The sequence below is a fragment of the Rhinolophus sinicus genome, chromosome 12 (assembly GCF_057876585.1).
Source record: "Rhinolophus sinicus isolate RSI-liver-muscle chromosome 12, RSI-T2T, whole genome shotgun sequence".
NCBI classification, from domain to species: Eukaryota; Metazoa; Chordata; class Mammalia; order Chiroptera; family Rhinolophidae; genus Rhinolophus; species Rhinolophus sinicus.
The window spans coordinates 38,759,232-38,774,797 of NC_142512.1; the positions used below are offsets into that span (position 1 = coordinate 38,759,232).

The 15,566-nt window shown below is 53.0% G+C and overlaps 1 protein-coding gene across 2 annotated transcripts; it reads right to left on the reverse strand.

Annotated features, from left to right (window-relative positions):
- Window positions 1-224: 224 nt before the first annotated feature.
- Window positions 225-14,183, reverse strand: PGAP3 (post-GPI attachment to proteins phospholipase 3). Of its 2 annotated transcripts, none has more exons than XM_074319592.2 (8): window positions 13,899-14,183; window positions 12,583-12,770; window positions 11,615-11,767; window positions 3,780-3,842; window positions 3,106-3,167; window positions 2,623-2,759; window positions 2,146-2,347; window positions 225-1,970 (listed from the first exon to the last, which is right to left on the reverse strand). In XM_074319592.2, the coding sequence occupies exons 1-8, from the start codon at window positions 14,077-14,079 to the stop codon at window positions 1,907-1,909; spliced, it is 1,050 nt and encodes a 349-aa protein (XP_074175693.1). In that variant the 5' UTR covers window positions 14,080-14,183; the 3' UTR covers window positions 225-1,906. The 2 variants fall into 2 exon arrangements, with proteins under 2 accessions (XP_074175693.1, XP_019603249.1); XM_019747690.3 differs by having other exon boundaries at window positions 12,583-12,680; window positions 13,899-14,182.
- Window positions 14,184-15,566: the final 1,383 nt, after the last annotated feature.

The following is a 15,566-nucleotide window of genomic DNA, read 5'->3' on the forward strand; positions in this document are numbered from 1 at the left end:
AGTGAAGTGAGAGGGGAAGAACACCCACCAGCTCCCTCCCGCAGCTCCCTCCACGAGCTGGACTGGAGCTCTGTGCAGCTCTGCTGTGGCTCTGTATCTGGTCCCTGCCATCCCCACACCCCGTACCTAGATAGCGACCCCACCTGTCTGCTGCTTCCAGACAGCACGGTCTCCTCCTTCCCTCTATCCCACCCACTCACACAAATGAGCTGAACAAGGGTAGGTGAGGCTGAAAATTGGTTTATTAAGAATGTCCCTTGCTACCCTCCCACCTTAAAATAGTTCTCAGTATCAAAAGAAATTAACACAAGCCACTCAAGTGCCTTCAGTTGGAGTCTTAGCCTAGCGTGCCTACCTCAGAAAGGGACAAGGCAGCAGGGAAGAATAAGAAGCCAGACTCGCTGCTCCAATCACAGACACTGCCTTTGGATGGAAAGTTTCTGGAGTGCCACATTCTATCCCAGGGCTGCCAGCAACTGGCAGGGGTCACCTTTACCAGGGTGCAGACACAGCGTGGCCCCTGCCTGCCTCTGGGAAGGCTAGAAACCAGATCTAACCATAAGCCTTTTTCCCTCTTCCCTCAGATTGCCTGTTCCCTTCCCCAGGGTTCAGGCTGTGGCAAAGGGGTTTAACGAGCAGGGCACTGGGGTGGGGGAGGAGACAGGGAGGCTGGCGGGGCCCAAGAAATCCCTATTTTCCTTCCTCCCTCTGCCTCCCAAGTGGCTTGTTCTGGAAGGTGATCTTGAGTTGTGTGGGGGCCCTATGTGGTTTGCAAAGGGTGGGGTGGGTGGGGCAACAGAAACACACACACATACACATACACACATACACACGCGCGCGCAGCCTAGACACCCATACCCCCAGCCAGGTCTTGGGGATATCCTGGCTTTTGGCTTGGCCTGGGCCTTTGTGCAGCTGGTACTCAATAAATGGTTGCTGATTGTGACTTGATTCCCTCATCCTGCTCCAATGCCCCCCCACTGTGTGGCACACTCACCTGCACTAACACTCATCTTACACTCAATCTATGTCTATTCCCCTAACCCATACTAACCCAACACGCACACTTTAAAACCACTCTGCACTGTCCCCGGCCCAGGCTCACATACACTGTCCACCCAGCACCCCACACACCCAGGCCTGTGCTCACCATCGCATCACCTACACACTTGGTCTGGTCCACACTCCCGTACACACTTGGGTGCAGGCTCCCAACCTGGACAGCAACACAGAGGCCAGGGGGATTCCTGTCCTGTGCTCTCTGGGGTCCCGGCCCCGAATGGAGAGTGTGGCCTCTTGGGGTCTGACCAGGGCAACAGTCAGGGCGACACTGATCCCCAATCCCAACAGCTTGGTCCTCAAGATCCCCTGGAGGAATGCGAACTGCCTTGAAACAGGGGCAGCTAAAGAGTAAGCATCTAGTGCCACCTAGTGGTCCTAGAGGAGGGCACAGGGCGTGCGGGGGGCGGGGGGGGGGGGTGACAAAAGGGGACCCCACTGCATCCCCTAAGTCCTGGCACCTGGTACCTGGTCTCCCAGCTAGACAGAGGACCAGGGGAACCGGCCAGGCAGTGAGGAGATGTGAGGAGGAAGCTGATGGGGAGGTACAGGCAGCTCTCTTCTCAGTGGAGCTAAGAACACAGTTCTACATACACCATTTGAGTCAGGAACCAGAGGGCTGGCTACCTGTTCCCTCCCCCAGATGCTCAGAGGCCAGGCCTGAACAGAAGCCAAGACCTGTGAGGGGCGTGTTGGGGTGAGCAAGGGAGTGGGCAGGTTACATGATCCTTCATATTTAAGTTCAAGATGCAAAAGGGAAATAAATCATCTCAAAGACTGGGGGGAGAAGGGGACACAGCAGGGAGGGGGCAGAATCCCCACTAGGGCAGACCCGCTCCCAGGGCCTTCAATCCAGCTTGAACTTGGCCTTTGATTCCTTCAGCAGGTACAGGCTGTCTTCTTCTAGAAAGCTGTTGAGCCAAGGAAGAAGCCCACGGAAGCTTAGCTCTGAGAGCGCCCCCTGGGGGCTGGGTGCGGTGCGTGCAGGCAAGTTGGCAGGGGGCATAGCGGCAGAGAACTCAGTCTGCCCTACCGAGCGGGTGAGGAAGGGCACAAGGTGAGCCCTGGACAGGGAGTAGTACCCACCTGAAAAAGAGGACGTGGACGGGGATGGTGCTGATGTGCCAGATGGCGTGGGCATCCAGGACCCAGAAGAGAGGTGGGAAGTCCAACAGTTCCAGCAAGGACAGCCCCTGCAGCAGCAGGACCACCACCACGCACTTGTGCACGTGAGGCAGACGCTGGTTCCACAGGCACCAGCTCAGCCACCACACCACATTCACCAGGCCTAGGGGCGCGGGGGGTGGGGAGAGGCTCACTCCCTGGAGCCCTTCGCCCCCAGCAAAGCATCCAATATCCCCCGTGCTCTTTGACCCCAGGACCACCTGACTCTCCTCCCAGCCTCCCCCTTCTCCTACCCCAAATCTTTCCCCTTCCCCCACCCAAAGGTCTCTCTAGAACCTCCTTTTCCAGGAACAGCACCAACCCCCCACCCCCCACCTCTACTCCAAACCAGCAGTTCTGCATCAGGTCCAGCTCCCCAGGGCCCCAACCCCGCCTCACCAATAGCCACATTGGCCACCAGGTTGTAGCCGTAGTCGAAGTGGACGAGGCTCAGGTAGGAGACGTGCGCCGTCAGCATTAACAGTAGGACAACCCGGAAGGTACTGGCCACAGTTGGGCGCTGCAGCCCCACGGTCCTGCACCCCCATCCAGAGCGGCTCAGATGGAGGGTGGCCCGTCCCCAGAACAGCATTCCCTGAAGCATCCCCTCACCCCAACAGCAGTCCATGGAAGCCACTGCCCCTCTCCCCCACCAAAACAGGCCAGCTGGGCAGACCTCCAAACCTCCAGGGACCTGGGACCAAGTGCTGCAGCTCCTTGGAAAGAGCCAGGGCCCCCAGTCCTACCCCAGAATCCCCATCCAGTGGGGGTGGGGGGATATGTGTTGAGGGTCTGGCGAAGAAGGCCCTGGGGACAGCATCCCCAGGGGAGGGCTGGGTGACCCGTCTGACTTTACCCCTACAGCTCCAGAGATGGGCTCACCTGACACAACACAGGTAGATTGAGTGCAGGATGACGGTGGAGGCACAGAAGTAGTCCATTTTCTGAGGACAAGGAGAGCTGGATGAGGGGCCGGTGTGAGGGGAGTCGGGGGACAAGGCTTCATGCAGGGCAGGGCCAGGAGGACCACCAGGGTTGGGGGCAGAGGCACAGCCGCAGTCTGAGGCCCAGAGTCAGTGGGGTCCAGCTCTCATGCTCCTCCTGCCTATTGCTGTTTCACTTCTGAATTTAACAGACTGACCCCTGTATTCACATTGTACAGTTTTTAAAAATGGTGCTCAAACAGCGAAGCTTTAGGTATTGATGGAGGGTGCCTACAAAAACTCCAGAACATCAAAGCATGTCCGAGAACTCAGAGCGCAGTCTGGAGCCCCCACAGGTAGGGGCTCCAGTCTGGACTGCACCCCTTTACTGGCTGGGTGATCCTGGGCAAGTGATTTCACCTTTCCAAGGCTCAGCTGCCTCATCAGTTAAGAAGAGCCAATAATCACACCTACCTCACAAGGGTTAAGTGAGCTCAAGTGCACTCACTAATAGGTTTTAAATGCCCAGCACAGAGCAGGTGCTCCCTAAATGGAGTCAGCCAGAGACCTAAGAGCCAGCTCTGCCCCACCCGCCCCTCTAGGGGCAGGAGCAGGAGTAGGAGGGGCACTCACCTCGGTGAGGTCGGTGTCCCTGGTGTGGAAGACTGTAGACCAGAACCAAGCATTGAGGGAGACCTGAGGAGGGGGGCAGCTGGTGAGTGTGGCACCCCAAGGTGGGGAAGACCCCCAGAGGCTGACATCTGTCTTACTCTTGGGAAGAGGCTCTCCATAGCAGACAAAAGCATTTCCCCTTGTTCCTGGAGCCCATTAAAAAACCGTGCCCCTCCATCCCCACCCAGCCCAGCTCCTTCAGGCTCAGCTTCCCACTACCCTGAACCCTTAAGGAGGGTGGGGGGCTTGAAGCCTCCACACGTTTCCAGCCAGGCCTGGGAACTAGTTCCAGCAAAATCAAGTTCCCTGGTTACTCAATCGCTAAGACAACAGCCCCCGGGGTGGGGGTGGGGGGGAGCTTGCCTCCTTCCCCAACTGGCAGGTGATGACAGCCCCACCCAGGCCAGGGGAGCCAGTGACCTCAGCCTCTGGGGGTGGGAATGAAGTGGGTGGGGTAGAGGGGCTTGAGCCAGCTTGGGGTGTGTCCGGAGCAAGCAAGGGAGGGAGATCAAGCAGATCCCACTGGGGCCAAGTCTCTGAGGAGGAGGCTCCCCAACTAGCCCAGCTTCCTCCTGGCTGGGCCGGCCCAACCCGCCCGACCAGTGGCTGCTGCTCAGAGCTCTGGGAGAAGCAGAGAAGCAGGACTGAAGGCGCAGTGGTGGGCAAGGGCCCAGGGGAACAACAGTTCAGGCCTTTTTCCTGGAAATTAACTGCAAGGAGTATGGATCGTCTTGCAAAAGAGCCCTCGATCTTGTGGGAGTGTGCTGGCACTTTTTTTCAGAGACTGCTGTATCAACGGCTGAGGCCCAAATTACTGAAAAGAGGGTGGGCTGGGGTGGAGATACATACTTGGGTTGGGAGGAAGGGCTGGGAAACCACTGACAATCAGTGAAAGGAAGAAACTGCCAGCCTGGATGCCCCGGGGGTAGGGAGGGATGCGTTAGGGTGGGACAGCCCTGCCAGGAGCTGCTCACTGGAGTCCCGAACACCAGGAAAACTGGCCTGGCACGGCCCACAGGAGCAGGGTAGGAGGCCACTCTCCATGGCTACTGCACCAGGAAGCTCAGACAGTAGGATGAGTTCCCTCATGCAGGCGTGAGGGGGCTTCAGGGAGAATGGGAAGGGCAGTGGGGAGGGGGCCAGAGGGCTCTCCTTGCAAAGCCAGTCAGTCCTGGAAGTCTCTGGAGGGCTCCTGGTACCAGCCTCTCTGCCTGGGTCCTGGGGTGATTCCCACTGTTTATGCTTCTCTTGTCCTGGACAATGGCCTGAGATTCCCTCTGAGAAAAATCAGGGACTGGCCTAAGTGCTCCTTCATCCCTGTCCAGGCCTGATGTCAAGTGATTATTCTAGGTCAGGTTGCTTCCGCTTTTAAGGACAGCCATGCTATCCCATCCCTCATGCTGCCCCTTCCCCAGACAGTAACGGAGGCTAGAAAACGGGACAGAAGAGGGTGCTTCTTGGGTACTGCTCCCACAAAGTGTGACGCTCAGGGTCAGCATGGAGAGGACCCAGGTGGTCACGTGGACCAGATCTCCCAGGCAGGCCAGGAACAGGGACAGCCTTGGGGAGGAGAATGGCCCTGGAGCCAGTGTGAGAGGGAGGTGGAGAAGGCAGCAGGGACTGGAAGCCAGCCAGGAGTCCTCGTCACCTAGCAGGAAGGGGGAGGTGACAAAAAGACTGAGCTCAGTGGCGGTTGGAACAAGGAAAGTAGGAGGTGTGCACAGGAGCAGGCCTTAGCTGTAGGGCACGGGTGGGGACTGCTTGGTCCCCCGTTTAACTGTCTCTGCATCCCTGAAAAACCGCCTCTCCCTGGGGAGTGTCCCATTATGGACGGCTCCTCTTCTGACCCTCTCCTCAGACCCGGGAGAGAGTATCATCAAGAATGCAGGTCCTCTGGAGCTGAGCTGCGGCCTCCACAACTAAGACTGGAAGGACAACAACTTGAAGCTGAACAGAACCCTCCACAACTAAGATTGAAAGGACAACAACTTGACTTGGAAAAAAGGCCTGGAAGCACACACTGTTCCCCAATAAAGTCCTGTTCCCCTTCCCCAATAAAATCTTTAAAAAAAAAAAAAAAAAAGAACAAGTGGCAAAGAGATATTAAAAAAAAAAAAAAGAATGCAGGTCCTAGGGCCGGAATACCAGGGTTCACATGCCGGCTCTGCATTTCCTGTGTCCTTGGGCATGTCCTAGCCTTGCTGTGCCTCACTTTCCTCATCTGTAAAATGTGAACAGTTAGTGTCGATAAGGATTGAAGGAGTAATACAGGTCTGTACAGCCCAGTGCCCAGGTCAAGGTGAAACACTAGGTGTTATTTCTCCGCACCGTGTTGACCAGCAGGGGACCGTCACACCTCTCCACAGACCTGGGAGGCCACATCTGCCTCCTATTCTCCCTGTGGGCCCAGGCAGTCTGGGCGCAGAATGTCTGGAGCCTACACAGTGAGATGGACTCTGGGTTCAAGTCCTGCCTCAGCCTTTAAATAGCTGTGTGATCTTGAACAAATAACAGGTTCTCTGAGCTTCAGCTGCCTCATCTACAAAACAGGGTTAATAATAGTACCCACTGCATAAGAGGGTCGTGAGGATGATGTCTGTGAAAGCCTGGCCCAAAGAAACCACTCAATACATGGTTGCTGCTGCCTGGTACACAGTAGGTGCCCCATAAATGCCAGTTTTCTTCATCATGTCCAGCAGGTTTTCCTTCACCTGACCTCATCTTCTTCTTCATCAAGGGGCACAATGTGCAGGTCAAACCATGGGGCCCCAGGGTCTGTGGATCCCAGAGGTGCAGACACCTCAGCTATAGGGAGCGCCCCCTCCTCCTGGCTCCAGAGCCATCACCCTGCCAGGATGCACTGAAGAGATACTAGTTCCCTTCACTCAGTTTGTAATCAAGACTCAAGTGAAGGGGACAGAGCGATGTGGAAGGAAAGGAAAGCCCCCAAGATGCCAGTGTCCGGCTGCGCCTGGGCTCCTCTGCCAAGCTCGAGTAGAATGGGGGGGCAGATGGGGTAACTGGCCAATCAGACAGGCCAGGAGGAGGAGGGGCTGGCCCAGCAGGCGCCAAGAACTTCTTGTAAACACTGAGGAAAGGGGGAGGCCAGGGGCAGGGTGCCAATGAGGGTGGAAATGGAGGGGGACAGGGAAGGCTGGGTGGACAGAGAGCAGGAGGCTGTTTCAGTCTGTTGGAAAATAAGAAAATTGAGACAAAAATATCACAGCCGTGAAACTGGTTGGATGCCAAGTGACAGGAATTCGACCCCAGTACTAAGCTCCAGTGCTCGGGGCTGTCACTGACACCGTGGTGGTGGGGACAAGTGGGTCTTTAAATAGCTCGGTGTCTCAGAAGTGGGGGAGGCAGAATGTTAAATATGATGCCTGTTGCCATCCTGGGCCCCCCCTAAAGGCCATGGTGTTTCACCCCCTGCCTCACGCGGAGCAAACCTGCCCAGTTCACCCGAGAGAGAAGAGGTGGATGGAGATAGGAAGAAGTGGGCTTTTTCCACCATCGAAAAGGATTCCTTGATTTCCTGCCATTGCCTGTTCCACTGGCTCGTGTCTGACTGTCAGGAAGTCCTTCCTGAGCTCTAACCATCATTCTGCTGCAGCCTCAACCTATGCCTTCTCAGAGGTTCCTCAGCAGAGGTCAACCACAGTCCCCACCTCCACAAATCATCCTGAGACCCTCAGGCTCTCACCTCTCCCCCTGAGGACCTTTTCTTGCTGGATGAAGGGGCAGGGAACTGGTTTGTCTTCCCAGCTTTGGCAGAGAACACGGGCCCCCAGTTCCATGAAGTCTAAGGTCCGTGGTGTACAGAGCTTTGGCGGCTCCCTCAAAGCCTGGCTGCTGTCCAGCCCAAGCTCAGGCCTAAATGTCAAGGCAGGGGCTGCTTTCTTGTGCTAACGCTTCACTAACTTTGCTGGGGGCAGGGTCTCCTCATTTCCCAGAGAAAAGGATTGGGACAACCCCCCCAAGACTTAACCTGGAGGAGGTGAGGGGCCTTCCTACCCCACCCCAACAGAAATCAAGAGCTCCAAGGCTCCAGGAGATCCAGCTCTGGACAAGGTCCACGGCCACACCCTCCATACAGGCAGGATCCCTCCATCCTGCAAATACATACAGGATGAAAGACCAAGTGTAAAATCCAAACTGGATCACCCAAGGGACTGTGACACTGAGACTCTGTCCCTCAAGGGCCTAGTGGTGGCATGAGGGGGTTCCATGTCCCAGAACACCATATACTGTAGGGCAGCCTAAGACACAGGCCCCAGGTGTCTTCCTCTCCCAACCTAACAGCTTCTCCTCTGTTCCTGAGAGTCCTTGGATATAAGGCTGGGAAGTGTGACGCCTCACTGAGAAGTAAGCTGAGTGGCAGATGACAGTGAGATGCAAGACCCAAGAATCAGGGAGACAAAGACAAGAGTCATGAAATGACCACTGGCTTTTGGCACGTGAACACAAAGGCTAGGACCCTCTGAGGCCACCTCAAATCCCTGGGTCTATCCAAGGAGGCTCTGAGCTTTGTTCAGAGAGTTCAGACAGGGCTGTCCTATGCTCTCTGTTAGGGGCAGAGCTGAGGCGGTGGTGCAGGTGGTGGGGCGAGACAAACAGTATACCTGGAAGAACCTCAAGGGAAAGGGGACAGGTATACCCCTCCTCAATTTCCATGCCCTCCCTGCTTTCTTAGCCAGGACCAAATTCCCTTCTCTGCAAGAGGCCTAAACAGGAAGTGGTGACTTCATCCCACCCAGGCCTGTGACAGTGTGTGTTGATGCCAGGCCCCTGCCTCTACAACAGAACTTGCCCCTCAGCCTGGCACTCTGGGCCTTCTCTGCTCCACCTTCCTTCCCTCTCCTCCCCCTCACACAGCCACGCAGTGGCCAGGCTGCCCTTCCCAGGTTGCCTGTGAGGTCCCACACTCTCCTTCGCTCCTGCTATGGCCCCTGCTATGGCCCCAGCCTGGAATGCTGAAATCCAACCTCCCCCCCCCCATGTGTATATGTCCAAGCCTGATCAGGCCTGCAGGTCCCAGGTGGAGCCTCTCCTCCTCCTAGGGCTCCTGCAACAGACTTCCCCACGTGGTCGCCCCATGTCAAGACTTCCAGCCTCTCTACCTGAGCCCCCCAGGCTGGCTGGACCTGCATCTCCCACTGGGCTCAGCTTCTGGGGCAAGGGCGTCAGCTTCCACAAGTGCTAACCCCTGTCTCCACCCACAGTAAGTGCTCTGCTAACGTCTGTCCTAGTCCGTGGGGACAACCCCAAAGGGGCTTGGTGCTCGGGCTCCGGACTTAGACAGACCTGGATGTCAACCTGCCCTGTCTCCACTATTTGTTAACTTGTGGGCTATTAGCTTTGGGCAGAGTTTTTTTTCCCTCTGAGACTTACTCAGAGCTCACAATGGTATCAGGATTAAATGAGAACATGTAGGTAAAGTACATACCGTGTTTCCTTGAAAATAAGACCTAGCCGGACAATCAGCTCTAATGTGTCTTTTGGAGCAAAAATTAATATTATATATATAATTATTAATATAATTAATATAATGTAATTATTAATATAATTTACATTATAGTAAAATAAGACCGGGTCTTATATTAATTTTTGCTCCAAAAGACACATTAGAGCTGATTATCTGGCTAGGTCTCATTTTCAGGGAAACAGGGTAGGACAATGCCCATCACATGATTTGTGTTCCATAATTCATAACAATTACTAGTATTTGTTGAATGGACAGTATTAGGGAGGATCAGCATTTCCCAGAGGCTTCACAGCCTCCATCCCGCCCTCCTTCCGATTCCCATCTCCCAAGTCTGGCGCTCAGCATAGACTTCTCGGCACCCCCACGCTATCAGTTTTCCTAAGGTTCTCAATTCTCATTTTCCTTGACTGTCCAGCAGCATTCAGGAGAATGGCCTACTCTCTCCTTCCTGTCCTTGCCCCAGGGCTCCCCTAACCACGTGATATCCTAACTTTCTACCTACACCTCTGTCTCCATTGCTGGCTCGACCTCCTCTATCCAGCCATTAAATTTTAAGGTTCCTCAGGGCTCTGTCGTAGTCTCCTTCTCTTCTCGCTGCCTAAGGTCTCCCTGGTGATCTCATCCACACTCACAGCTTCTATCACTGTCTCGTAAGCAGAAACACAGTGGTCATCCCGGATTCCTCTCTCCTCTAACCTACCGCCAAGGCTTGTCAGCATAGCCAGGACAGTAAGTGTGGACTCAGGAGCCAGATCCCCGGCTCCTAGTACAGGTTACTTAACTCCAGTCCTGGTTTCCACCTCTATAAACCGGGGGTACAATACTACCTACTTCATAAGCTTGTCATGGGATTAACAAGTTAATATTTATAAAATGCTTAGAATGGTGCCTGGCATACAGTAGAGCTACATATGTGTTTGTTAAAGAAATTTTTTAAAAATTTTAATGTCACCTCCAAACCATAACTCAAATACACTTTAATACCGCACTTCCTAAGACCCGTGCCACCTCTCTAGTCTAGCTTCTGTGCCCTGTGCTAAAGCTATCAACCAGCCCCATGCATGCACCCCCACCCACTCCAATCTGTTCCCTACACAGTAGCCAGAATGAATTTTGCAAGCAATCTAGTCATGAAACCCCTTCTGTCTGACCCTCATTGCTTCCTGATGCTTTGAGAGTCGAGATCTAAAGTGTTTGTTTGTCCCCAGGTTCCCCATGGGCTGGCTACCTGCCCACTGGTCGCACACCCCACTCCCTGGCTTCCTGCATGGCAGGCCTCCTGGCTGTTCAGGTCCTCAGATAACCTGAGCTCTCTCCAGCCTGTGCACATTCTGAGTCTTCACCGTAGATGACTCCTCCTAATCTCCCTGAATTCACCTAGTTAACATTCACTCACCATTCTAATCTTCCCTCCTTTGTCCCTTCCTTAAGGAAGCCTTCCCTGATTGCCCTGTACTGACCTGGTCCCCCACCACATGCCCTTACAGCACCTCTCCTCCACTGCATTTTTACATTCAATTGTGTGATTAGTACCAGAGGCCAGGGACCCATCTGTTTTCATATACTTTTGGATCTCCAGGACCCAGCAAAGTACCTGGCACACAGTAGGTGCTCAATACATGACCGAGTGGCTGCTTGGATGGCAGGAAGTTGAGGGAGTGGGGATTGTTTCCCTAAGGCTTACAGTGGTAGCTCTCATCTAGAGACCTCCATAGCAACCTCTTACTCTCACACCCTCCCCAAGGGTGTCACAGTTCATATCTGTACCAAAGTCCATGCTTCTCACACAATTCCTGACCCTGGATGCTGGCTTTTCTGACCAGTCACACTGAAGCTCAGATCCATCCCTGGCACATATTTAAGCTTCTCCAGGGGTGCTCTAAGATCAGGCTGAACTCTCGATGGAGTGCTCTGGCTGCCACTGCTTCTAGGCCTGAGCTGGGGTTGAAATTGCTTCAAGTCCTTCAGAGACGCTCTTGGAAAGGCCTGTGGTCCCAACATGCGCCCCACCACCCATCTCCCTTCTGTGTTTATAAATGGCCCTATTGGGTCTTTTAGTGGCTTCCTCCTTCAGGACAAGAACAATGTTTCTTTCCTCTCTCTCCTTCCCAAACAGCCTGACCTAGGACTCTGTTAGAAAGGTAAGGCACAATTCAGCACCATCCCTGTTTTCTGAGCACCCTGCAACTTCAGCCCTGGAAAACAGAGGGGCAGCTTGGTGGGTGGAAGCCCTGTAGGGTGCGAGCAGGGATCTAACAGTTCCTTTATCCTAGGTGAGGGTGTAAAGCAGGAATCCTGCCAGGTTACTTACCCAGGCAAATGCCACACAGGTGGAATACATAGGCGAGGAGGCTGGTACAGAGGTGCGGTAGCGACAGAGCATCACCAGGCTGGCCAGGCCATTGAGGAAAGAGGCCACAGCAGAAGCTGGCTCTTGGAAGAACAGGAACCGGGAAAAGGGCCACTGAAAAAGGAACACAGGGAGGATGCCTAAGGGGCAAGCAACTCCCAGGTGGCTCAAACTATCTTTTCTTGACTTGCTGCATCCATAGGTCCCCAACCAGTTCCTCAGCTCTGGACCTGGCCAAAGTCTCAGGTTCGGTTCCTTTCTGGGTCAGTGAGCTCCCCTCCAGTCCCTGGCTGAGGGTCATCCCTCTATCCTAACCAGCACTTAGCACCATAAGCCTGGTCACTGAGAAGCCTAGGTGATCCAGTATAGATGGCTCAGTATGGCCTAGTGGAAACAGCATTGACCTGCCATCCAGAAGACAGAGGTCCTAATCACTCTTCTAACACTGACCACAGTTCTCTGAACCTCACCTTACTCTGTGACAAACTGGGGAGAATAATTGTTGTGAACCTCAAGAAGCCCCATCATATCGGATCAAAAGGCATCAGCACACTGTGCCTCGCTGGGCAATCTGAGGGGATATTGTTATTTTAATCCAGACTCCTACTGAAGAAGCAACAGAGAGGACGCTGTGGCGGTCAGGGAATTTGTCCTTGAGCAAGGTGGGCCTTCAGCCACCCTCAGAAGCCCAGCACCACACTCTGAGGGGATCCCAAAGCCTCCCAGATCTTGTCACTCCAAATCCAGAGGCAGGACACATTGGTCCCATCTGATTATATGAAAACCAGAAGATTTTGAGAACAGGTATCTGCCTCAAACACACACTCATCACCCCATACCTCAGACTGCTTGGACAGTGTAGTCCAATGGGAGGGTGTCTTATTCCTGCCACACTACTACCATCTACCTACCTTGACTCTCTAACTCACCTTGCCATGGAACTGAGGCACTTCGTGACCTTCCTGGAGATAGAGGCCAACGGTGACCCACATACACTCATACTTACAGTCGTCCCGACAGGTCCAGCCTGAAACATAAATTGGCCTGGTGAACCACCCAGTACAGGAGGCAGAGAGAACTTGAATGGGGCTCAAAGTCACATGCAGGTCAAGAGGGCCTGCAGGTCGGAGAGAACCAGAAGAAATCTCAAAATTCTAGTTTCCCGCTTGGATCGATGAGAGATGGTGGGTTATACACATAAGGAAAGACGTGTGTGTGTGTGTGTGTGTGTGTGTGTGTGTGTGTGTGTTCCAGGGGGTGGGGGGTATACAGTGAGCAAATAGAGATGTTTCTTCTTTTCTCCTTTCACCCCAAATAGGGATCTTTGCATCTGATGAACTCATCTATGGATGCCTGGGTTTATGTTTGCTTCCTGAACACAGAATTTGTTCTCACCCACCTGGGAGGAACCCTTGCTGTGTTAGTCCCCTCCTGTAAAAATGAAGCCCGAATTCTTCAGTCTGACTTTTAAGGCCCCAAATTGTCTTTCCAACTTTATTTCCCAATACTCCTTTTCATGCATCCTGCTCCCTGAGTAAAATAAGTCACTGGATATGCCTGCATCTGCTCAGGGCCTCCACTCTCTCTGTTCCCTCTGTCTGTATCGCAAAGGGATAATAAAGAGAACAAACCTGTAGTCAAGTAGGCCAGAACTAAAAACTCTGTATTACCACTTACTGTGTGACTTTGGGCAGAGTACTTAACCTCTCTGAGTTTCCCCATCTGTAAAATTAGAATAAACCTCAAAGGATTGTTGTGAAAATTAATTATTTTGACACCTGTCACACACTAGGTGCCCTCTATTACCACAGGTCCAAATAAATGTATCCACTGGAAACCTTTCCTTCTCAGAATGTTCTAAAATGACTGCTCAAATCCTCCTCAAATCCAGAAACGATTCCTTCCTCTCCTACATGCTCCTATTGCTTAATCTAAGGGTCCTTTAGAGCTCAAATTATCTTCTACCTTGCACTTGAGAAGGTTAATGTCCCGTGGTAGCTGTGAGCAGCGAGGGGCAGGACCCCGGTCTGATTTCAGGGCTTTGTACCCATGAATGTTAAACAACTGTTTGACTGACTAAACAATAAATGAGAGCTGCTGGGAAAATAAAACTGGCTGATGAGCCTCTCATTATCCTGTTAGCTCCAATCACACTCACATCGAGCCCTGCGTGGGAAAACAAGGTTCACAGATTGCACAGAGGTATTTCGGACACAAGGGGCGGGGCTTAGAGGGCGGGGCTTACCTGCTAGACTCATGTAGATTGGCTGGCAGGAGCGGAAGTGCTTTAATGCTCCCCCCGAGCAGTTCCGCTCCTCGCACCGGAGCACGCAGTCGCGGTACACCGGTTCGCGGTCGCCCTGGGAACCACTGGCCAGCGCGGCTGCCCCGGCTAGCAGCATCAGCCGCGCTGTCCACCCGGCCATCCCGTCACCCTGGCCCTCCGCCGGCGGAGGAGCTTAGGCGTCTTCACATCCGGAGTAACCGGAAGTGCCTTGTGTTCTCTATTCTCTCCGCTGACGTCCACTACGTTGAAATGAAAAGTACCCGGATTTTTGTACGCGCCTGCCCCTCCCCTTGTATTACTGTCATCTCCATATATAGAGGCGACGGAGTTAAGGGAGAGGTGACGACAGGTGATTGAAGCGCAAAATAAAGTCTTTTATCAACATCCGTTCTGTTTCTTCCCCAGGTTCTCTTTATTTGAGGTAGGGCTATTTTTATGTCACCAGCCCTGTTGGATTTCACTTCTAATGTACCTGGAACTGTCCACTATTCTCCATCTCCTCTGGCACCTCCCTGATTAAAGACATCATCTGTCGCTGAGACAGCCGCAGTCGCCCCTTAATGAGTCTCCCAGCCTCTACTTTTCGCTCCCTTCAGTCCGCGCTCCATTTCCAAAAATTCAAATTTGACCATGTCACTTTTCTTCTTAAAATTCTTTACTGGCTCCCAGTTAGGATAAAATAACTCCACAAGCCCTGCACGATTTGGCCCTGCCCACTGGTCTCCCTCACTCCCCTGCCCCAGACCTACCTCAAGGGGCCATGTCTCTGCAGCCTCCCGCCTTTGGTCTCGTCTATACTACTCTTAGTCTCCTGTTTATGACTCTAGTCTCAATTTAAACGCCACTTCTGAGGGTGATAACACCTGAAGGGTGATATAACAACATGCAGTGGTCTGTGTTCCCCAGGTAGAGTGGGGACATCCGCTGTCTTGTTTACCATTCTATTGCCAGCACTAGTACAGAATCTGTCACTTGGTAGGTGCTAAGAACTTTTTCTTAATGAACGAACAACATAATTAACTTAAGACTTTGGGTGCCAAATCCAGGGCTGTCAAATCACCAGCGTGATTCAGACCTCGCTGAAAATAGGAGAGGTGTAATATTTCAAGGAACATTAAGAGAAGAACTTTTGGGAATAGGATACTTTAGCATCCCCACTCTCTGCAGGACCATCAACAACAACAACAACAACACACACACACACACACACACACACCTCATTGAGGCCTTATAGATAGATGCATAATTAATGTGTATGGATTAATGACTGTCTTTCCTCCTCCCCCATTCTCTTCAACCCAGGTCAACTTTTCCTTTTTATCTTGGGTGGGGGGGGTAGGGGGGACTGTGCAGGGAGTAAAATTGGGTTCCATTCATTCACAAATTAAGCAAACACTTCCTGAGCCCTTAGCTCTACCACCATGCTAGGCAAAGCACAAGTCCAGGAGACACATTCCCGTTGTATTTTCTGTGAATTGTGCCTCTTCCAGTTCAAAACAAAACCAAACAAAAATAGTGTCTCCTGGAGTTGAGCACCAGTTGATTCTGATTGGGAAGATGAAACAAACAAAACAACCCCTCGACTCCTCCTGGTCAGAAGCTGACCAGAAACCTTTGGATGCTAAT

Coding starts and splice junctions, on each gene's coding strand:
- PGAP3 (XM_074319592.2), bottom strand. CDS start 14,079: ATGGCCGGGTGGACAGCGCGGCTGATGCTGCTAGCCGGGGCAGCCGCG. Junction 12,771..13,898: donor AATCTACATGAGTCTAGCAG/GTAAGCCCCGCC, acceptor TCCGACCTGCAG/GCCCTCTTGACCTGCATGTG. Junction 3,843..11,614: donor CCTGTGTGGCATTTGCCTGG/GTAAGTAACCTG, acceptor CCCCCTCCTCAG/GTCTCCCTCAATGCTTGGTT.